Raw genomic sequence first — 23,210 nt, forward strand, 5'->3', positions numbered from 1 at the left:
GCTCATGCACGTGTACAAGGCCCTCCACATCGGTCCACAATACCTCAACAACCGTCTCTCCTTCCACACTCCCAAGAGAAACCTCCTTTCAGCCAGCCTCTCCTTGGCAATCATCCTAAGCTTCTAAAGGGACAGAGATGGTGGTAAGTCCTTCTCCTACCACACAGTCAACTCCTGGAAAGACCTCACCCTTTACCTTTGGCAAAGCCCTACACTGCTCCAGTTCAGGAAAGACCTCAAGACCTGGATCTTCAGATGAACCCAACGAATCTGCACACACACACACCCCCCCTAGCGCCTTGAGACCCTAACAGGTGAGTACTGTGCTTTACAAACCTGATTGATTGAGGGTCCAATATGGAGAGAAGGCAATTTGCAGCCATCTCCATAGGGTCCATACCTGACTTCAGGAGAGAATCAATCAGGGTTTCCCTCACTGTGGGAGGTAAACAATGCTCCACAACACAGCAGACTGCAGCTCTTCTAACTTTGTATCTAGCCATCTGTATTAGTTTGGTAAAAATGCACAGGGAGTGCATCTGATCCAAGTATTTTCCCTAGATGCCATATCTAGGAGAGCCCCTCTCTTTTCCTCTAACATGACTGGTTTACCCCTCAACTCTTTAAGTTCGGGTATATGAATGGAAGTGTCACATTTTGCAGGTATTGATTTATTTCTAAGAGAGTGTACTAGTAGATCACCCTTTACAGATATCAGCAGAAGTCAGAAAATGCATATTGTATGCAAAAGCACAGTATCAGCACCAGTTTGAAAAAACGCTAATGTTGATTTTAAGCCAGCAGCAAAATAGTACTGTCTACCACTACATGTGACCACAGTATACAACCAAAGAAGTCTAGGCAATGCAGGGAGGGCGCTAGGTGGCGCACGACCAAGATGGCCGTGCACCTGTGAGGCTCCAGCCCAGCCGGGCAGACACCTATTCATAAATGCCATCCATCACGTGCAGGGACTAAATAAACGCGACCACGATCTGCCTTGACCCATGCTGATTCCTCCGGTGTCTCCCGCGGGTGTGTAGGCGCCCAGGCCGCTGAGAAAACACTGCAGATATCCACAGCGGCGACAGAAGAGCAGCGGCACACATTCGGCGGCGGTAGTGGGGGCGGTCCGAGGCCATAGCTGCGGAGGAGGCGGTACAGCAACACGTCGGGTGGCGGAAGGCTCTGATGGCTACCCCCGCAACCCAGACAGAACGGAGACCACGGTTCCCTGACAGTCCGGTGTGCCCTCATCACGGGGAGCCAGCTTGCACACACCAGTGGAGGACTGGGACCATAGAGGAACGACAGCCACCATGCGGAGGTGAGCGTGACCCGGAGCAGCGCGACATCGCCACAGCAGGGTGGTTGAGCGAGGCGGCCGCAGTATCACCGGCGCCTCTGGGTACGGGACGGTGCGGGTGGCCCCCCACCCCCGCAGGCTAGTAAGGTACAGGGCTGCCCCCCCCTCACAGTCAAAAGTCCACAGAGAGCCTGGGGAATGACCAGGAAGAGACTTGGCCACAATTTTGGGACACGGAGCTGCTCTACAACAAACCGCTGCCATTTTAGTGGCTTTACTTACTCGGGCAACAGACAGCACTGCCCCTCTGCTTAACCTAAGGAATACAATCCTCATTTTAGACAGTCAGCCTGACGAAATTGGGGTACAGACCCAAATGAGGTGCAAGGGGTAAGCGACTGTCGCGCATAGGGACAGGGGGCGATCTTGATCCAACTCCACGCAACTGGTAGTTGCCTCTTCATTACACTATTGCATCCTCTGGATCGCCTGACATCTGCACACGGTACTCTGCCATTCCGAGTCGCTGAAACCCCTTACTCATCATCACGGACAGCGCCAGCCGGCACGAGCGGGGTGGCGAAAGAGCCCCCCCTTCTTCACGTAACAGATCATCATTGTCGTAGTGGCCTACTCACCACTTACAGATTGATGTGACACTGTCCCTAATTCGAACGCTTGCACCCCCCCTCCAGAAGTACTCAGTGTTACACCGCATCCTCCTGGACCCGACGCCACCCCGTGAAATAACAGATCTCCACCACGATGGGCCGCACGGACACAAAACAATCAAAGATACAGTTTGAAACCCGCAAGACACCCAAGTCCTAATCCGCGGAACGCACCGACTTGGGCGCCACGGATGGGGGGGAAGAGGACTGGAAGGCGCTTCTAATGAGCATAAAACAAAGCCTCACTTCCATAGACTTCAAAATGGACACAATGAACTCCAGAATGGAAGCGGTGGTCAACAAACTAGATCAGCACGAACATCGCATAAAAGAGGCTGAAACCAGGGTGTCCGACCTGGAGGATGGGGCTGCCACAAACAAAAGTCAACTCAGAATTCACTGATGTGGGTCGGATGGAAGACTTTGTTGAGAAGCTAATCGCGGATCTGTTTGGCAGGGAATCCTTCACAGCTCCTGGTGGTAGAGCGTGCACATAGATCCCTGGCGGCCAGACCACCCCCTGGAGCCGCGCCATGACCGATAATAGCTCGCTTCCTGAATTATCGGGACAGGGACACAGTCTTACGCCTGGACCGGGAAAGCAAACAAGTCCACTATGAAAACACGACACTGGCGTTTCTTTCCCGATTTCACTCAATCAGTGCAGGAGGCTCGACGCAAGTTCTCCATAGTTAAGAAGAAACTCCAAGTGCAGGAGATCCCCTATGCAATGTTATACCCTGCGAAACTAAAGATAACTAATTTAGGAAGCAACATTTCTTTCAGAACCCGCAGCAAGTTGAGAACTATCTTAAGCACCACTGGAAAGCTGCGTCGGCGGGATCTGGTACACAGGATCATTCCAGGTCTCCTTCTCCTCATCTGGAACAAGACTGACGTCTCCACAAACCTTGAGCCTTGGGACGCTTCACTACTGCTCTCCTGACCTGCAGGGGTGATGTATAAACTTGCTAACTACATATGTACTCTGTGAGTCTGCCCGGCATTTTGCCCCCATCCCGCCGGATCTCACTGTTGGAACGGAGTGTGGCGGGTGAGAGTATGAGAGGCAGAGGGCGGGTTGTGTGCCCCTAGTGTTTCCCTCCATGGGCATTCTCCATATTGACACATTACCATGGGGTCGTAAGAATTCTGTTGGGACAGTTCGAAGGGAGGATGGGACATATTATACCTGGCAAGTTGGGGATGCCCGAGTGGGAGGGGGGAGATATTTCCTACAATATTGCATGATTACCTGTTCTTGTGAAGATTGCACAATAGCACGATTAGGTATGGATCATATGTATAGGAGGAATGGCAGATAATACACGAGACAAGCACACTGTTACAATACTGTCATGGAACGTTCTTGAGTTGAACAATCCAAGGAAAAAGATACAAGTGTTGGGATACCTAGATCGCCACCATATCTCAGTTGCCATGTTACAGGAAATACATTTGAGTCTGAAACCACACCCCAGTTTGCATTGCGATGGGCGACTTATCGCTCCTTTGCTTCTTACTCTACCTATGCCCCGGGGGGTCACGATTTTAATTAAAAGAGGAGTACCTTTTGTGCTGGGGGAACAGAATCTGATGCAGGTGGTCGATACTGCCTCCTGTGGGGAAGACTAAATTCATATGATGTGACCTTTGCCAACTACTACGGCCTCAATTTTGATGAACCCCACACACTCTTCCAGCTCTGGAGCAAGATTCAAGAACTTGGCACCACAGGGAGGAGACTTTAATATGGCGAAGCAGCCACAACAAGACAGATCTAATGCCTCCCCTGCCCACTACACCAACAGAAGTAAAACACTACAGGACCTCACGGAAGACAACTACCTAATAGACTCCTGGAGACACATGCACCTCACTGGGAGGGAAGGTACCCACTACTCGGCGGTACACTCCTCCTGGGCCAGACTAGATTACATATTTTTATCGGCTGGTATGGCGCATTGGATAGGGCGCGTGACGCATTTAGCTCGCACGTACTCCGATCACTCACCCGTTCTTGTAGATCTATAGACGCCAGCGCAGTAAACCCCTGATAGAAGCTGGCGCCTCAATCCCCTACACCTGCAAGATACAGTCTTTAGAACGGATCTAGAACAAGATATCCAAGACTTCTTCAAGCGTAATATTGCCTCAGTTTCTAGTATCACTACAGTATGGGAGGCCTTCAAGGTCACAACCCGGGGGTGGTGCATTGCCAAGGGTGGGGAGGTATTAAAGACACTACGGAATGACCTCAATCGACTGGAAAGGACACTCAAACAGCTCGAAACTGACATTGCCACGAACCCTGGTGAACATTCCCTCAGAGCCAAGATGCGCAATACTCTGTCAGAATATGAGGAACTTGCTCACAGGGAGTGCAAGTTCCGGGGCAAACCATATACAGTGAAAGTGTACAGGGAGGGTGATCGGCCTGGGAAGGCCCTAGCGACCACAATTAGGCCCCCTACATTTTCTAATTATGTTACAACCATACAAGATGCACAGGGCAACCTCCACAGAAACCTCCCTGACCTGCTCAATACATTCAGAGAATTTTACAGCACACTCTATTCCACCCAGAGAGGGGACCCATTGGATCTAGCAGCCTACCTGGACGATACGGCTCTGGCATGGTTGGGTGATAACCAACAAAAATTAGTAAACCACGATCTCGAATTAGATGAAATAACGGAGGCCATAATGCAAATTAGGTCAGGACGGGCCCCGGGATCGGATGGGTTGCCGATCGAATTTTTTAAAACGTATGCTCATGTACTCGCCCTAATCCTTAGGGAAGTCTTTTATACAGCACGGGAGGAAGGATGCTTGCCGGACTCTATGCGACAAGCCGTACTCACTTCCTTACTCAAGCCAGGGAAACCCACAACAAACTGTGACTAATACCGACCCCTATCTTTATTAAACTGCGATATGAAAATCCTTGCAAAAACCATAGCGACCAGGCTGAACCTGCTTATGCAAAAACTAGTACTGCCTAACCAAGCGGGATTCATACCAAATCGTGCCACGGACCATAACCTCAGAACTCTAGCCTCAGTCCTGCCGGATATAGACCCCAAGAGCTCTGCAGTGGCGGTGTTTATAGACGCCACTAAGGCGTTTGACTCCCTGGAATGGGACTACTTGATGGGTATACTGGGCTGCATGGGTATGCCCGTCTCTTTCCTCCAATGGATACGACTCCTATATCACTGCCCGGTGGCATCGGTACTTTTCAATGGCGCCAGGTCCGTCCCCCCCCCCCCCCCCCTTCCCCATCTCCAGAGGAACGCGTCAGGGCTGCCCCCAATCCTATTTGCGTTAGCCATTGAACCTCTCGCTGCAAAGCTACGCCAGCACCACAATGACAAAGCACTGATCTATCCGGCTAGGCAGCTGCTCATCTACCTCTATGTGGATGACATGACCCTATACATCCACAAACCCCGAGAAAATTTGAACCCCGTCCTCAGAGTGATCACGAAATTTGGGGCCATATCCGGTATCCAGATTAACTGGTCCAAATCAGCAGTTTTCCTCTTGACAGAGGCCACCCTACCACACCAGTTGGATTACCCATTGGTTTGGGAGACGGAAGAAGTCAAATATCTTGGCATTTACATCACTAGAGACAGAGATGCCTTGATGAGGGCTAATTACGGTACAGCTATGGATAAAATCACTGACATCATTACCAAATGGTTATGTATGCCCCTATCAATGGCAGGGGGAATTTCACTGATCAAAATGGTCCTACTACCTAAACTACTGTACCTTTTTATCAACATCACGTACCACCCAGGAAGATTCTTTTTTAAAACAATTAGAACACAACTCACAAGACTTATCTAGGGAGGGAAACAGCCACACCTTAGCCTGAACACTATGATGCTGCCCTATTGTCAGGGAAGGTATGATGTGCCCAACTTTGAATACTATTATTATTGAGCACAAGCCCACTTTGCAACATACTGGTTCCACCCGCCTCCCTATATGCCTCACCTCGCCGTGGAGGAAGGTTACATGGCGCCGACGTCCCCGTCGGCCTACCTCTTCACGTCGGTGAGTGACCGTGGACGAGATCCGTCCACAGTAGACTGTACGGTGATAGTGTGGCAGAAAATAGCCCATAAACTAGAAGCCCCGATGTTGTACTCTCCCGCCATGACCCTGACCCGTAACCCATTCCTTGCCGTCACGGAGGAAGGGATTTGCCAAAAGATGCTTGAGAACCTACAATACTCCACTTGGGGAGACCTCTATATAGGGGGGCAATTCCGCACCATGGATCAGTTCTTTGGCCCGCACACACCCACGGTAATGGGCAAGTTCCTCTACACCCGACTTCGACAAAGTGTGAAGGCGGAGACCCCTGCTTTCCTGAGGACCCGCCCACATTAGAACCCCTACATGCGTTTTTACAGAAAGAACCTCCAAAACATGCAGTGTCTCTTCTCTATAGGCATACACAGACAGCACAGCCACCTCATACGATCAAGGCCAGGTAAGACTGGGACAGGGATCTAGAGATCACACTGTCCGATGAGCAATGGGAACTCAGCTGCACGCACACACAGAAGCTGTCACCGGGAACAGCAGGCTACGACTGATACATTTCAAGTTCCTACATAGACTGCACCACACCCCCGCCGGGCTCCACAAATTTCACCTCAGAGGCAATGACAGATGCACTAGATGTGGCGAGGAAGGCGTGAGCTTTCTCCACCTGGCATGGAATTGCCCACAAGTTGCACTGTTATGGACACAAACATTTGAAGGTCTATCAACTGTGCTGGGGATCAAGCTTACCCCTTGCCCATGTCTACTGGGCCTCTCCCAAGACATTAACACTCCGCACAAGAAATTCCTGGCTGTGAGCCTGCTTTTGGCGAAGAGACAGATTGCATGTCGCTGGGGGAGGGGGAGGGCTCCTAAATTTAAAAGTTGGATTCAAACCATGACTATATGGCAGGAAAACCTGAGTTATTATGCTGAATTGTTACCTATGAGGTCCCGCCCGAAGGACATTTGGGGCCCACTGACCAATTATTTACTAGCACAGGGTGACACGACCGATGAGAGACAAGGAGACATAGTGGTGGAAGTAGAGAATGGCGTTGAGGCTAACGAAGACCCCCTCTCAACACTCAGGTTAAGCTGGTCGAACTGGGCACAGAGGTGGGAGGTGGTTGGATGGGATGCGGATGCTGCTGGAAATGCAATGCTAGGTCCCCACAAGAAACAGGCCAGGAAGGCTCGATGGGAAGAGAGCTGGTAATAGATAGATCATGTTATTGGAATGTATATCGTCTAATGGCAGTTGATATGAAGAACTATAACGGACTATATTGTCTGTTGTTACTCTATCTTGCGTATCATCTTGATTGTGTTATCAGAGTACAGGTGGCCATCGAGGGCAATAAAGGGGGGGGGGGGGGGGAATTACTACCGAAATGTTGTTACTACGGGAAGGTGTACAATATTGATATGTAATGCAACTTTTTGATTCGCCGGAATGTCTATTGCACTGATGTACTGTACAATGTTTTAATAAAGGTTTTTTGAAAATCAAAAAAAAAAAAGAAGTCTAGGCATTGCAGACTTTAAATAAGTATCACAGATTGTTCTCTGGCACTCTTGATTTGGTTGTGCCACTTATAATCCAGTACTGCAAAGTGCTCCAGCTTGATAAAAGTTGTATCAAGGGCAATTAAACCGCTTTCTATGGTAAATCTGGCCCCCACCACTGCTCAGATAGAATGCACTCTTACCATAACCTTAAAATGCCTACATTTCGACAAGGGCCAAAGATGTAATAATTTCATTTTCATGAAGGTATTGGACCAGGGCGTCTGCTAATGTATCACAAAAGGCAGAATCTTTTAAGAATGCACTATGTGGTGATTACATTGATATAGAGGCTGAAACCAACCCCAATTACCTTTTATCAACAAGGATTATAGTCCAAAATGGTCTCCTCTAAATATCCATTTGGCCCACTAGTGCTTGCAATGATGTTGAGTAGACTAAGCTGTTGAGTTGTATGTGTAGCTCCTGCAGAGGGGGTAAAACGAGAACTTCCTAATCCTTGGGTTTCTGCTACAAAATGTGTAAAGTAGGGACCAACTATAAAGCCTTTCCTGCTGTGCCTGTGCCCCCTTCCTCATAAGTGTATGTGGGAGGATACAAACAATCAAGACCTACATCCAGGACACTGTTGAAGTCCCCACTAAAAATGAAAAGAAATTGTGACCATTTTACCACTTTTCTATTCAGTAGTGCATAACAGTTTGCATAGTCAATATTTGTAGTATAAATGTTACCAAGAATCACCAGCACCCAATACATCTGCCGTCCACCGATACGTATTTACTCTTTGTCCAAGAAAGTTGCACTCATCTTGAAAGGGAACTTCAAATCTACTCCAGATCAACCCCTTGACCCCGCATATGACAACAAGCCCATATATTTGCCACTACCACCATTTCTAGAGTGGGGTCCTTTCAACATTCGTTAGATGTGCTTCTTACCAGAAGGCTATGTGAACCCCCTCCCCCCAGCCCCTGCGTTTAAGGTTTGAATTTTACATAATTAACTAATGAAGATTGTACGGACAAAACGTCAGGAAATACCCTGTAGTTATTAAACATTGCCATTTATTCCTCTGCTTTAGACTAAACCAGCTGGTCTTGCCAGCCAAAACCATTCTGCAGCGATTCATTCCGCAAGTCACAACTGTACCAGTCTCCCAGAGGGAAACCCCTTCCCATCTACCTGCACCACCCCTTTCCATTCCCCACCGAGGACACTGAAAAAAAGAAAAACATTTCCCATCCATAGAACCAATTATGGCCACACCACAGGAACCCCAAGTACCAGCATTATTGGTCTAAAGGGAAGATAAAGAAAAGGGGAAGACAACAGTGAATAATCATCATCATTCAGCTCAACAGCCTGTGACAAATCATTTACTGCTATTACAGCTTACCCATCAGCCACTCTGATGGCACTTAAGGTTTGAAGAGAAGGCCCACCAGAACTTAACTGTTTTTTTAATACTTTTCTCTGTCACCCAAGTCCAAGAGTTGTATATCTCATTCTGGGTATGCATTCCCCATCAAGCGCCAGCCTGCATGCATAAACTAGCATTGTTAACATTCCCACAGCCTCCCCGTGCACTATATTTAAAAAGTTAGTAAAAAACCTTCAAATTTGTTTTTCACTATTGCAAGACATGCCTCTCCCATCTCCCTGGGTTACGTTATTACATTTAATAAGTGCTAAATTTCAATTGGGAACAAGAAGGAAAGTCATGTTTGGTGTCTGAGGAATTGCCGACATTTTTTTGTCCTAACCATTTGGCCCTTGTCCCTGGGTCACATGACTAGATGTATTTGGCAGTTGGCCTTTTTATATTCCTCCTGGATAGGTTCACAAAGGAGGGTATGAGTGTTGGCAGGCTGGATATCTTTGACTTGATGAAGGAAGGAGCTGTCACGTACCACACTTGCACTTCAAAAGGCACTGACTCAGCTCACACACAAAGGACTTCACACTCGCCTATTGTGCCCACAGACAGACTAGGAGCAGGCCATGAAGGCAGGAAATTCCCAATACCTCTGCAGGGGGAATCTCCAGATGATTCTCCCACTTCAAAGCTGGCACCAGGTAAAAATAGTGGCTCCTCAGACAAAACTCTTGAAATCACCTCTGGACCTATGGACTCTGCAGGAAGAAGGACTGCATAGCTGTAAAGACTGCCCTGATGCCCACGCCTTGCTTTGCCGCCAAAAAGGCCTGCTGTTGCTGCAACAGGAGCCAAGCTGCTGAATCAATCCTTCCTATTTGGACCAAGGAATCCAGGAAATCTCCAAGGGTCTGTCAGATGACCCCTTGTTCAAGCCACAGGGACATACCAGCCTTCCTTGAACATGGGACTTGTAACCGGTCGACTTTGACCAGATGAAAGCAGTTCGCACTTTTTGCTTCTTAGGGCTTGATATCTACAAAATCTTTAAAATTGCTTGTCTCCAGTTCTACTGTTTGAATTTTTGTTGTTTTAGTGTAAAATAATTTGTTAAATTTTACTCTATTTTTCTGAATTGACATGGGATTTTTCTAGTGTTGCGTTTTCACTTTATAACTGCTTGTGTGCAGCATAAATACTTCACACATTGCCTCCAAGTTAAACCGGACTGCTTTTCGGCCAAGCTACCATTGCGTTAAGCACAGGTTAATTTGTTGACGTTTGAGGTTCACCCCGACCAGGATTGTGGCTAATGCTTGGGAAGGGCTCATACCCCAATTCCTCACACTCCCCCTGACCACTTATCCCTTGCCCCATGAGCTCCTACTTTTTTAGCTACTTGAGATGTAATCAGCGATGTCATTTACCATATCAGGAGTGGCATGCACGGTCATAAGCAGTGCATCACAGGGGAGCAAGTTATAGTTAGTTCATTAAACTATGACGCACACATTTCAGAGTTTTGTTTGGTTTCAAATGTTATTTTTGTATTATTTCAACACCTAACTAGAACATAACTTTTTCCTTCCTGCCCTGTCCCTCTATATCTTTAGGGATTTGTTTTTAACGCAAGCCAAAATCCTATTACCTTACCTAACTATAAAATCACTTTAACCTTTGGATTTTTCAGTGAATTTCTGAGGTTTTTTTTTACGTAAGGTAAGATCCCATTACCATACCCAACTATACCATCACTTTAAAATATTTATTTTTTTCTTCAGTGAATTTCTGTTTTTTATCACATTCACCCAAACCTACTCTCAGCACATCTTTTGGCCGTGCACAGTAGTGGACTGGTCACAGGTCATGACCTCTGCCCAAATCCTGCTGTCAAAACCCCGCCATGCATGGCCTTAAGCAGGTGTGGTTGGCTGCAGGACACACCACTGCCATGTGGTACTGCAACAAACAGAGTGGGGTGAGTCGGGTCATTTCTCCGGAATTTCTCCCCTTGAGATGCCTCAATATCCGCAATCCGGCGCATGGCGGTCTGGGATTGGAGTTGCGATCCCTCGGTTCTAGCAGCTCCTGGTCTTGATTGTTGAGCTCCTCCTACCTTCGATTCCCGGCCCTCTCCAGGGAGTCCATACGGTAAACCAGTTCGTTGAACTCAGTACTGAAATTTTTAATGTCGGCAGCAACCTCCTGGCATAGGGCTGCGAAATGCTCCCTCAGAGTGCCAAACAACTGCTCCAGGAATTGGCTAGTGATCAGTTCCTCCGCACTGGCTCCGAATGAGTCTGAAACCAATTTCTGCGCTGAAGCTGGCAACTGGGCGGTGGCACCCCCATCTGCCTTTTTGGTTCCAAGCTTTTGCAAGAGGTCCTTAATGGTGACCTCCTCTTTTGAGCGGTGGGATGTCATCCCGGAGGGCGCAGGTCAACAGGGGAAGAGTGCCCGCTGTGTTCAGGCACCACCTCAAGACACAGTCCACCGGCAAGTCCAACGGCACAGGCACCAGCTGCCCCAGGTCAGGGACAAAGCAGCAGGCACTCACCACGAGGTTGAAGCCACTGTTCTCGTGGGGTGGACCCTCTCAGCTGTGTTCCTCCTCACTGGATGCCACCCCTCCAGCAGTGTCCGTGGCCTTGTCCGGCCTCTGTTCCTGGAATCTCGGACACCCCGGACGGGTCCAAGCACCACAGCCTCTCTGCGGTCTCCAAGGCACACTTCCAAAATCCCTGGGCCTTCTAACTCCAATGGAGGCCCTCCTCCCTTAGCTGCACCTCTTCTCCACACAAGCTGCGGTCTCGTGGGAGGTGCCCTCGGCTATGCCAGGCCTGGCTCTACCACTACAAAGCAGCCGCTCCTCCCGGGAGGCATCAGGTCCATCGCAATCCAGCAGCTCACTGGTGCGTCAGTCTCCGTCGGCACCCAACATTGCCACCCCGAGCCGGACACGCTATTGGGCGACTATTTCCTGCGAGCCTCTCGGAGGAGAGGCTCTCCTGTCAAATTGCCCAGACATTTGAAAAATGTGTCCACCGCCCGCAACCATTGCCCCCTCCCCGCAAATACTGTGGGCTCTACACCTTCCCCATTAGACCCTGCGGGCCCCCCGGCAAAACATACTCTTGAAGCAGGGGTGGATTTTGACGCCTTCAATAGGCTGCATCAAGCTTTTTTGGCAACGCAACCTGCTTTGCCAACAGGGAATGGGGGTTCCCCTCCTATCATTCTGCCCTCTACCCCTTAGGGTTCAGGAGACCTAGACAATCTTCCTGGTCCATATGGTCTCAGCAGCTCCTCCCGTCGTTCTAATTCATCCCCTGATTTATCGGACATGTTTGATCCGGAGGACGCAATTCATCCCAGATTCTCTGTATGGGTCCCGGCTGATAAGGTTGCTTGCTTTGTGGCAAGTCACATCCGTAGACCTCTCGATAAAGAGGCTCGGAATTGCCTTTGTGCAGAGTGTCCTTGCTCTATTTGGAGGGGAAAGTGGCCTTGACCCCGGAAATTGATCTGCATATGGCCACTTTCTTATAGAAATTCATGAAGGATCCTAAAAAGGAGATAGTGTCTCGGTGGGGGGGCCATGAACAATCTATCTGGGTGGGCTCAGACGCTATAACATTGTTGGGTAATGCAAACTGTGCCCTATCAACGGAGCATTGTCGCTCTCTCCTCATAAAAGTGAATCCGAAATGGGGAGATTTAGCGGACTCCGAAGCAGGAGCTGTAGCACAAGATGGGCTCTGCTGAGAAACCATTAGTGAAAGAACTCGGAAAGTTTGTTAATACTTTCAAGGCGCAGACAACAATCAAGAGGGTCTTTCCTCTGGCCGGGTCGAGGAGTCTGTGGCTCGACCGGCTGTGGTTCAAACCAGGACCAACAGAAGGGACAAGGCCCCTGAAAATATCAGGACCAGACAAGGTTCGGCATCTTCTACTCCATGAGAGGACACCGTGGTAAGGATAAAGGTTACAGAAGACTGGCTTCAGCCTCAAGCCCTGGTGAGTGTACTCCCTTCTTCCCATTTAAAATTAGGGGGGCAGCTGGCACATTTTTTTTCCAGAGTGGACTTCCATCACATGGGATGCATGGGTTCTACAAACTATCCAAGGATTTCATATGGAGTTTTTCTGAAACCCTGTCCAACAAGTTCGTCCTCGCCCTCTCCAGTTTTCACAACAGGAGACCATTCTGGTGGATCGAGAAGTAGTGTCTCTTTTTTCCAAAGGCGCTATTCTTCCTGCCTTCCCCCACCCCACCCATCAGCAATATTATTCTGGTCAAGAAGGTTGATGGTGGCCAAAGACATGTAATAAATCTGAGCGAGTTCAACAAGAGTGTGGTTTACCACCATTTCAAAATGGAAGGGATCCACCTTCTCAGAGAGGTCTTGAGGCCTCTAGATTGGATGCTCAGTTTGGACCTCAAAGATGCCTATCTGGTAATTCCAATATTTCCATCTCACCGCAGAATCTTTAGGTTCACCAGGAAGGATCAGACATACACATTTCCTTCCCTTCCTTTTGGTCTCCACTAGGCCCGTGGTGCTTCACCAAGATGCTCAAACCGATGGTGGAACATCTCAGGACTTGTGGCGTACGACTGATGGTGTATTTGGACGATCTGCTCCTTATAGACTCATGGTCCCGCCGGCTTCTCTCCCATCTTCATCCAGCAGTGACTCTATTGCAGAGCCTCAGGTTTGTAATCAACAAGAAAAAGTCTTTCTTGGCTCCCGCTCAGAAGATAGCATTTTTAGGGTTCGTGATAGACTCCACATCCTCTACTCCAAGTCTTCCATCCAGGAAGGTGGCGAAAATTCATCACAAATTGAGACATACCCTGTCCAGACCTCCCTTGACTCTCAGGCAGATAGCTTGAGTGGTGGGTCTCCTCTCTTCATCGATTCAGGCCATCTTTACGGGTCCTTTGCATTACAGGTCCCTTCAAGGTCTAAAGGCTTCCCACCTTCGCAGAGGTCATTCATATTCTTACAAAATGTTTCTTCCAAAGAGTCTCAAGAGGAGCTCCATTGGTGGCTTTGCCACATTGAGGCTGGAATGGCCAAGCGATCTCCAGGTCAGCACCAGATTTTTTTTTGAAAAGCTAATTTCATTTATTTTTGAAAACAAAGAAACAAATTAGCCAATGCACGGAAATCACAGATACTAGTTAATTCACACCATCACCATACCTCCAATCACCCCCCATATAATAACCCAGACAAAACACAAGTCCAATTAATCCAGACCCTCCACTGCCCCCAGCCATTTCCCCCACACTTTACGATCGTTCTTATCACGCCCTTTAGCTTTATACATGGCTTTTTCTTGGGTCGCACACCAGTCCACCCCTCTGCGCCACCTCTCCAGGGTAGGAGGATCAGGGCTTATCCAAGCTGCCGCAATGTCTCGCTTGGCCACCATCATAGCTATGCTGCAAAACCGCTCATTCCTGGACCCGTCCAGCTCGTCAGTGATCCCCCAGCAAGGAGTGGCGTGGATCGTGAGGAACCTCCCAGCCCAATACCTCCGTTAGCTCCACTTCAATGGATCCCCAAAACTGCTCCAAGCGGGAACATGACCAAACCACGTGGGAGAAATCAGCCGGGGCATGCTTACATCTTGCGCAGATAGTACAATTGAATCAGCTTGAGTTTGGCAGAGACAGCAACTATTCTGGGGGCCATAAGGGTGTCGCGCCAGTCTACATCATCAAGGGGGCACACCCACTCCACCCATTGGTCCCTCAACTTATCCAGGGATGTGGGAGTGTTATTAACTAGGGTGCGGTAGATATGGGAGACCCCCCCTTACCCAAGTCTCCCAGCAGTGTCTGAGCCTAGATTGGACAATATTCGGGAAGCCTCGTGTCACCCGCGATGTGTTTGAGGAGGGCATGTCTTAACTGCAGATATTTATAGATCTGGGAGGAGTGTAGGGAGTATCGAGTTTGGAGCTCTTGGAAGGACAACATCTGACCCCTTGCCCACGCGTCCCTTAACTGGGAGGTACCAATAAGGTCCCAAGTTCTAAATTCCCGCAACCCACTAAAGGTCAGCACCAGATTTAGTTATAGAGTCTGATACCAGTAGGACGGACTGGGGGCCAGATGGGGGACTGTTTCCAAAGGAGGCTTGTGGTCGCCAGAAGAGCAATGTTTACACATAAATTGCCTAGAACTTTTGGCAGGTTCTTTCGCAGTTTGTTGCTGGGCAAAATATTCCATGCAGTCATGAGTCCTCCTGAAAATGGACAACATTTCTGCGGTACGTTATATCAATCACTTAGGGGGCACTCGATCGAAGGCCTCTCGGACCTAGCAGGCACCTTTGTGGCAATACTGCCTGGACTGTCAGGTCTCGGTCATGGCAGAATATTTGCTGGGCTGCGAGAACCAGGAGGCAGATTTCCAATCTCGCAACCTCAGGGATTCTAGCCTCTGGAAGCTGGATCCGGAAGTGTTTGTAACTCTGAACTCTCAGTGGGTTCAGTTCTCAATAGATCTATTCACCTCAAGACTGGACCACCAACTTCCCTGCTTCTTCAGCTGGAGACCAGACTGCTAGCGATAGCCACGGATGCGTTTTGCTAGGATAGGAGTCTGGAGAAGGGGTATGCGTTTCCCCCATTTGTAATGATCACAAGGGTGACGGCACACGTCAGGAGACGAAAGGCGGAAGTGGTTCTGGTCACCACACTCTGGAGGTCTCAAGTCTGGTTTCCAGTTCTTCTGGAACTTTCTTGGGATTCTCCAATCCTACTCCCCCAGTTTCTGACTCTCCTCAAGAGTCCAGACCAGGTTCTTCATCCTCTGCTTCAAGAGAATTCATTGTGGCTCATGGCGTGGTGGATGAATGGAAACACTGGGAAATCCCAGGACTTTCGGAGACAGCTGAGATCCGAATGTCCAGAGCATGGGCAGATAGTACGGTCAAGAGGTACAAATCCGCCTGGGGCAGATGGTCCAGTTGGTGTATGCGAAGGGATCTCAATCCCCTGCACGCGGATGTAGCCACATCCTTAATTTTTTGGTTCATTTGGCGCATGAAGGTTTAGTCTGCAGATCAACTAACACCTTCTGATCGGCCATTTCGGCCGGTCACACCCTGACCAATGACACAGCAGTAGGCAAGCACGCTGTATCAGACTTTCTCTTCCCCCCAGAGCCTCGGCACTCAGCTCTTTGGGACGTCAATCAGGTCCTTAATCTCGTCCTCTTCTGGCAACCTAATCGGTTTCTGTCCAGGAAAGGATTGTCAGCCAAACTGGCTTTGTTGCTAGTCTCATATCTTGTCGCCGTGTTTCTGTTGTAAGGGCATTGGATGTCACAGGCCAAATTTTTTCCCCAAACAGTGTAACCTTTACTTTGCATAGGACAAAGTGTCACACAAGAGTTATTTCCTACACAGAATTTCCAGATTCTCCGAAGCTGTGCCTGGTGTGATGCTTGAAAGCATACGCGGAGATGACTGAATAGTTTCGCCCGCCCAGGGAACGGCAGGGCGAAACTCCGTAAGCCCTTTAATGCGGTCTTCACTCCAACTATAGCTAGGTGGGTTAGATGGGTGATGCAGGAAGCAGGGATCGATCTCTGGATTTTTGGGGCACACTCTACCAGAGGTGCGATGGCTTCAAAAGAATTTGGCTTTGGAGCCCGTTTAGAGCATATTCTAAAAGTGGCGGACTAGTCTTCGAACTCAACCTTTAAAAGGTTCTATTTCAAGTCAGTGCTTAACATGGCTAACATTGTAGTCAACACGTTTTACACTAGCATAATCCTTACCTCCACGGACCTGATAATTCTCGCCTCGGTGCCTATTCCAATCATGGAGTCCCACTCTGCAACTCTGGCCAATAGCTTGCTTAATCTCCACAACGGCCCCCACAACGCTAAGGATGCCTGGCCTCCACCTTGGGGGTGCCCAGGAGTGGACACCTCACAGGGAAAGCCAGGATGGGTTCCACAGAGGTATTCGTACAAGCGCCTTGAGACCCTTGCGGGTGAGTAGTGCGCTATACAAGTATCAATTTACATTTTTTTTTTATTTACCTCCAGTCATGACATAAAATGAAAAATTTCCTAGCTCTCGTAACAGAAAGTTTCAATTCTATAAAGGACTCGGAGGCCAGGATTATCCCACCCTAGGGATCCCATCAAGGAGATCACCTACCCCGTATTGGAGTAAGTAATTCTAGCATTTAACCATATATAAGAATGTTGTCTTGATATACAATACATGGCTCTATTTGGTAATATATATCTCTCCACAGGCTTTAGTGGTTGAAGACCTTTGTGGTGACAATTGTCCTTTTCTTGCAGGTTCTGATGCTAACAAACAGGATTCATGATGGTGATCCTTTGGCTAACTCCGCGCTTCAAAATAGGACAAGGGGACAATGAGGAAGGACTATATTGGACTGCCAATGTGTTGATTGGTCAATACCTGTGTTACTATTGGTTGTTTTTGTACTACAGTTTTCCCGATGTAGCATGGGAAAAGTATTTTCTTGTTTGAAGTTACATGGCAGTTGGTAAAAATAAAGTGAAGAAAGAATACATAATTCTCGCCTTCGAGTCCTTAATAGAATTGAAACTTTCCGTTACGAGAGCTAGGACATTTTTAATTATGTATCAAACTTGGGAATTATTCCAACTAGCCGCTGTATTAACAATTCTCAGTCATAGTTCTTTACTTGTAATGACATTGTTGCAGTACCGAGAAAGATGATTGTGACTGCTTGAAACCCCAATAAAGATCAATGAAAAATATATGCTTAATACAGACATTTCATATCAATCTATTTTGTAATGCCTGGTTTTTACATTTGTTATTATTGTTTTTGAATTTGTACTATACGCACTTATGTATGTTGTTCAGCAGATACAAAAAAATAGTATTTTGAGAAGTACTAAAACACAAATACCTCTATTACTTCACGGTCTCAAAATGTATAATGTTCATTGTATGTTGTACATATTTTATTATTTTACTTTGTAAAACTGAGCTCATGGTCTTTCTTGTACTTTTTCTCTTGGAATAGGCTTTCTTTATTTCATGTCTGATGCAGTCCCATAAAGCCCGGAACACATAAGGTACCTTAGCAGCCTTCAATAAAACCTCCCGTTCCTCTTCGTCTTTCCTTTGTTTTTCCAGTCTTTCCAGCTGTTCAAAGAATTTTAACTGTGACCGGACATCCGTAACTTGATTGTACCAGCCACATTCCTGTGAAAAAAATTACACTTAATGGAGATAGGTTTTCTTAATGGAATAAAACAGAAATATGTATGCATCAATAGAAATCAAACACCTCACAATCCTAAACGCCTCAGAACAGTAAACAGAATAAAGGTACACCATTTGGATGTATTACCAAGCATTACGGATGAGGCACCCTCAATTGAACACAGGGATTCGTTCAGCAAACAACAAGGCTCAGAATGAAGACATTTACAACCGCTGTCTGCGTATATCCGAAGATAGGTGGGCATGTCTGTGTATTTCTTTTTTTGGCGGGTTCATATTTGAAGGGCGGATATTAAGGTATCTGTAAGACCACAGATTTAACAAGCGCATGTTACTTTCGAGAAGGCTTTTTATGGTGGGTATTCTATCAGGCTGCAGACTCTTCACTTTAGAATACTCCCTGTATCCCTGTTTTTTCAGCAGGGCTGCTGCATGCCGCTAGGTGTAGTGCAGATCCATATTGGCTTTACTGCCCGAGAGTGATGTAGTGGAGCCGCAAATAAACATCGACCCTGTGCGCTGACACAATCTTTTATTTCTGAATCTGCGCCCTCAGATTCGGAGGGTGAACTATTGTTGGTACAAGCGTGCTGATCTCTTGCTTAAGTACTTTATATCTATTAGAAAGAGGTCACTTCATTGTACATGGAAGTGGGAGAACGGTGAGGAATGTGTAGATAGAGTAAACCACCATAAAGAATATTACTGAATGCAAGTAACGTTTTCTTCTGATGGATAGTTTGAATCGCAGATTGATAATTTTTGAATAGATACTAAAGTAGTACTTTCCCAGGTGGATGGTCTGTGGAGTGAAGTCAGCTGTCTGGGGAATAACGATCTGCAAGAAATTAGCATGAAAAGTCATTCCCACTAGGCCTGGCCATTAAGACAATCGTGCTTCATAAGCATATGCAAAGACACCCACATCGCATCCTGGCAGAGGTCAAGGATAGGGTACTCGGTGAGCCAAAGCGGTGGTGCCAGCCCTGGACCTGATGGAATCGGCAATGAGAACTTCCGGGGGCAGCAGCTTGGCCACTGAGAAGCACATCTTGATGCAGAGGACTATCTGCCTTGAAAGGTCATTCTTCTGCAGTCTCTGCCCTGGAGAACACATAAGAAGCTGATCACCTACATAGTGCTCCTTGGTGTGTTCAATGTAAAACTGTAAAGTTCTTTGGGGTCTTCGCGATGGAGCCTCTCCTCGTTGGAGGGCTGAGAAGGAGCAAAGAACGCAAGCAGGTTGATGAATTGCCCCAGAGAATAATTGATTTTGCCAAGAATGCTACCAGAGTACTCAGCAACATCTTGTCCGGGAAAAAGGTGGTGTATAGAGATTGCACTGACAGTACCTGCAATTCACTCATGTGACAAGCTGATGCAATCATGATGAAGAAGATAGTATTTAAAGTTAGGAGAAGCGGGGGAGGAGCTTCGCGGGCAACCAAGATGGCCGCGTGAGCTCGGAGCTCCGAAGACCCTCCGATCCTCCGTACTAATCCCGTCACATATCCTCTCAGATTTTCGTGAAATATTGAAGATGAACTGACGCTGACACGGATTCCGTTGTCAGATTCCAAATCCGACGTTCCTGGGTGCAGTTACACCGTGTGGAAGTTCGCGGACTGCAAGGGGACCAGAGCTCAAGCCGGGGCCTGTGATTGCGACATTGCCAGACGGAGGTGACGAGGCACGGATTTGGCTGCTCCGGCTCACTACGGAGCTAGCGTAGTGGCGGAGTGAGCGTCTGCTGGATGGAGTGCAGGATAGGTCGCCCCGAACGCAGGTGAACTGGTGAAACCCGTTGTATCGACAGACGAGGTGGCCCGGGGACCAATAATGGCTGGCAAGGGTGGAGCTGATAAAACACTGCCTCAGGCCAGCAGGAAGACTACGGACTCGCAGTCGAACAACATGGAGCGCTACGCTCAGCCGAGAGGCTCGCTTGGTGCCACCGCAAGACCCAAGGACCTGCATCGGGAGGTGTCGCCTGAGGTTCAAGAACCCATGCTCCGCGACATCATGGGCGCCATTGAAGGCATGAAGGCTGAGATGCATCAGCAGCACGAAGTGATGGCGCTCAAGGTGGACACTCTGGCGATTGACGTCAACCTGATCAGAGCGGACTTGGGAAAAACGAACGAGCGAGTCAAGTCGCTCGACATCAAGACCTCTAGCCTAACCACAGACGTCTTGGATCTGCAAACCGAGGTCCGTAACCTGAAGTCGACCAACGACCTTTTTGCGCGGAGGCTTGAGGATTATGAAGGTCGGGCCAGGCGGCAGAACGTCCGCATTATTGGTGTGCCGGAGGGGGCCGAAGACTCGGCTGTGGACCTCTTCGTTGAAGACCTGGTCCAGAACCATCTGGCCCCTAAAGGACTTAGCAAGTTCTTTTCTGTTGAGCGGGCGCACAGGATGCCTGCGGGTCGGCCGAAGGAAGGTACCCCCCCCAAGGCCCATCATCGCCCGCGTGTTTAACTTTAGGGACCGTGACTCCATTTTACAGGCCTCAAGGAGCGGTGGGCCTCTGCAGTTCCAGAACGCTGCCATCAACTTCTTTCCGGACTTCACCCAATCCGTGCAGAAACGGAGGCAAAGTTTCATGGGAGTGAAACGAAGATTGCGGGACATGGGTATGAAGTACGCTATGCTGTTTCCTGCCAAACTGCGGATCGAACATGACGGCCGAGCTTTGTTTTTTGACTTGCCAGAGGTGGTGTCGGACTGGTTTGACACTTTGCCCCAGCGACGTGCAGACACCGAGGAACGATCGGAAGAAGCCACTGGCGGCCAGGACCGCGAGGAATAAGGGTTGGCTACTGGATACTTTTTTGGACAATGGGTCTACCACCAGCTGTTTGGTTTGGTAATCCTGCACTCGTAAGGGGGCTTCCCCTGCATTTTTCTATTTGGAGGGTGGGGTGGGGGGATAGGGTCACCTCCTTTCTCCTCGGGGGCTTTTCGTAGATTAGTTTTCTAGGGGCGACAGGCACACTGCGAGTTGGGTGGGCTATTTAGTCTGATGCAGGGGTGGGGGGTGGACGGGTTCTTTGTTTTCGTTCTTGGGTTGAATTTTCTGATTCTCTGTTTCCTTTTTGGCGAGGCATTTGGTTGTATGGTTCTGTTCATGTAATGGCGGCGCCCGTCGAGGGTGGGATGGGGTGGGATATCGATGATGGGGGGTAGGAAATTGAATGTTCTCAGCTGGAATGTCAACGGGCTGGGGGACCGTATTAAGAGGGGTATTGTAATGCAAATGTTTAAGAGGTGTGTGCCGTATGTAATACTGTTGCAGGAAACTCATTTGGTGGGGAACACATGCCATGCACTTAATAGAAAAGGTTTCAAGATGGTGGCACACTCGGGGTTCTCCTCAGGTTCCCGGGGGGTGGGGATTATGGCACGTTCGGCCCTCCCCCTGGAGATTGACTCGAAGGTGGTCGATGAGCGAGGACGCTATGTCGCAGTCACGGGGAGGTGGGAGGGGCGTACCCTGGCTCTGGTTTCGATTTATGTCCCCCCTGGGCTACAGACGGACACCTTCAGGGATCTTGGGTGCGACATTTTAGGTCTTCCTGAGGGGCTGCTTCTTTTGGGAGGTGACTTTAATGCAGTGGGTTCGGGGACACTGGATCGGCATCCATCCAGAGACCTTCGAGGTGCGCAGACCTGGCTCCTCGACTTCCTTGATACCTTCGGACTTGTTGACTGCTGGAGACTGTTGCATCCCACCCAGCGTCAATACTCGTTCCACTCGGGGGCTCATGGTAGCCTCTCCAGGATTGACTATGTTCTGACATTAGCGGCCCACGCTTCGGCGGTCTCAGAGGCCAGATTGATGGCGAGGGGCATTTCGGACCATTCTCCGGTCTGGGTGTCCTTCGATTTTGACGTTGGAACGGTCGAGAGGGTAGCTCCGATAAACCCGTTATACTTTTGTGATCCCAAGACTCGTAGACTCCTGGCCAAAGCCATGGAGCTCTACTTCTCCGAAAACACGGGCTCGGTTGCCTCCACTGTCTCCTTATGGGAGGCATTCAAGACTGTCCTGAAGGGGGGAGGCGTTCTCCCTTATTGCTGAAGTGCGGAGACGCAGGGACGTGGATGTGGTGACTATCAAGTCCGATATAGCGACGATTGATACCCAATTGGAGGCCGGCCCGGCGCCGGATCTCCTGCACACACTCTCACTCAAACAGTCTGAGTATCGCGCCATCGTTACGGAGGCCGCGAAGGCCATGGGTAGGGAACAGCAGGGGCGAATTTACGAGGTTGGGGACAAAGCCGGTAAACTTATTGCCTGGCTAGATAAGAAGGAGAGGGCTAGCCGCGTGGTTCCGGAGGTTTTGGGGGAAGGTGGCGTGGCTGTCACAGACCCTAGCGCTATCGCTCTTGCCTTCGCGGATTACTTCTCGTCAGTTTATACCTCGTCCTCCGAGATGTCGCAAGAAGACTCTGGTGCCTTATTGCAAGACATAGAGGTCCTGTGCCTGTCGGATGCTGATAAGGAAGATATGGATCGGGACATCGTGGTGGACGAGATCGCTGTGGCGATTCACTCCCTGCGGTCCGGCAAGGCTCCACGCCCCAACGGTATCCCGGTGGAGCTATACAAGATTAAACCTGACCTCGTCGCTTCGCCACTGCCGGCTATGTTCCTTCAGGCGCGGGAGTCGGGTGCCCTTCCCCCCGATCAGAGGCTGGCCACCATTGTGGTCATTCACAAGGAAGGGAAGCCCAGAGATCTGTGTCGGTCGTACCGTCTTATCTCGCTACTGAATGCTGAGACCAAGATCTTGGTTAAAGTGTTAGCCAACCGGCTGGTTGGAGCGATAACCGATTTGGTGCACCCGGACCAGTCGGGTTTTATTCCACATCGTAACACCGCCCTCAATCTGCGAAGACTTCACGGGGCCCTCGCGAGGGTCCGTACCCTTCAAGAGCCGCCGTCTTGGCCTTCGACTCCCTTGAGTGGCCATATTTGTGGGCGGTAC

General features: G+C 49.0%; 1 protein-coding gene across 1 annotated transcript in view; it reads right to left on the reverse strand.

Moving 5' to 3' along the window:
• LOC147674083 (transcription initiation factor TFIID subunit 4B-like) overlaps window positions 1–23,210 on the reverse strand; it is a 1,347,443-nt gene that overhangs the window by 681,070 nt on the left and 643,163 nt on the right. The window contains exon 12 of the mRNA XM_086945146.1: window positions 18,067–18,192. Within this exon, the coding sequence (XP_086801272.1) occupies window positions 18,067–18,192 (126 nt within the window). The remainder of the gene's footprint in view (window positions 1–18,066; window positions 18,193–23,210) is intronic.

Source organism: Lissotriton vulgaris, chromosome 12 (genome assembly GCF_964263255.1).
Source record: "Lissotriton vulgaris chromosome 12, aLisVul1.2, whole genome shotgun sequence".
NCBI lineage: Eukaryota > Metazoa > Chordata > Amphibia > Caudata > Salamandridae > Lissotriton > Lissotriton vulgaris.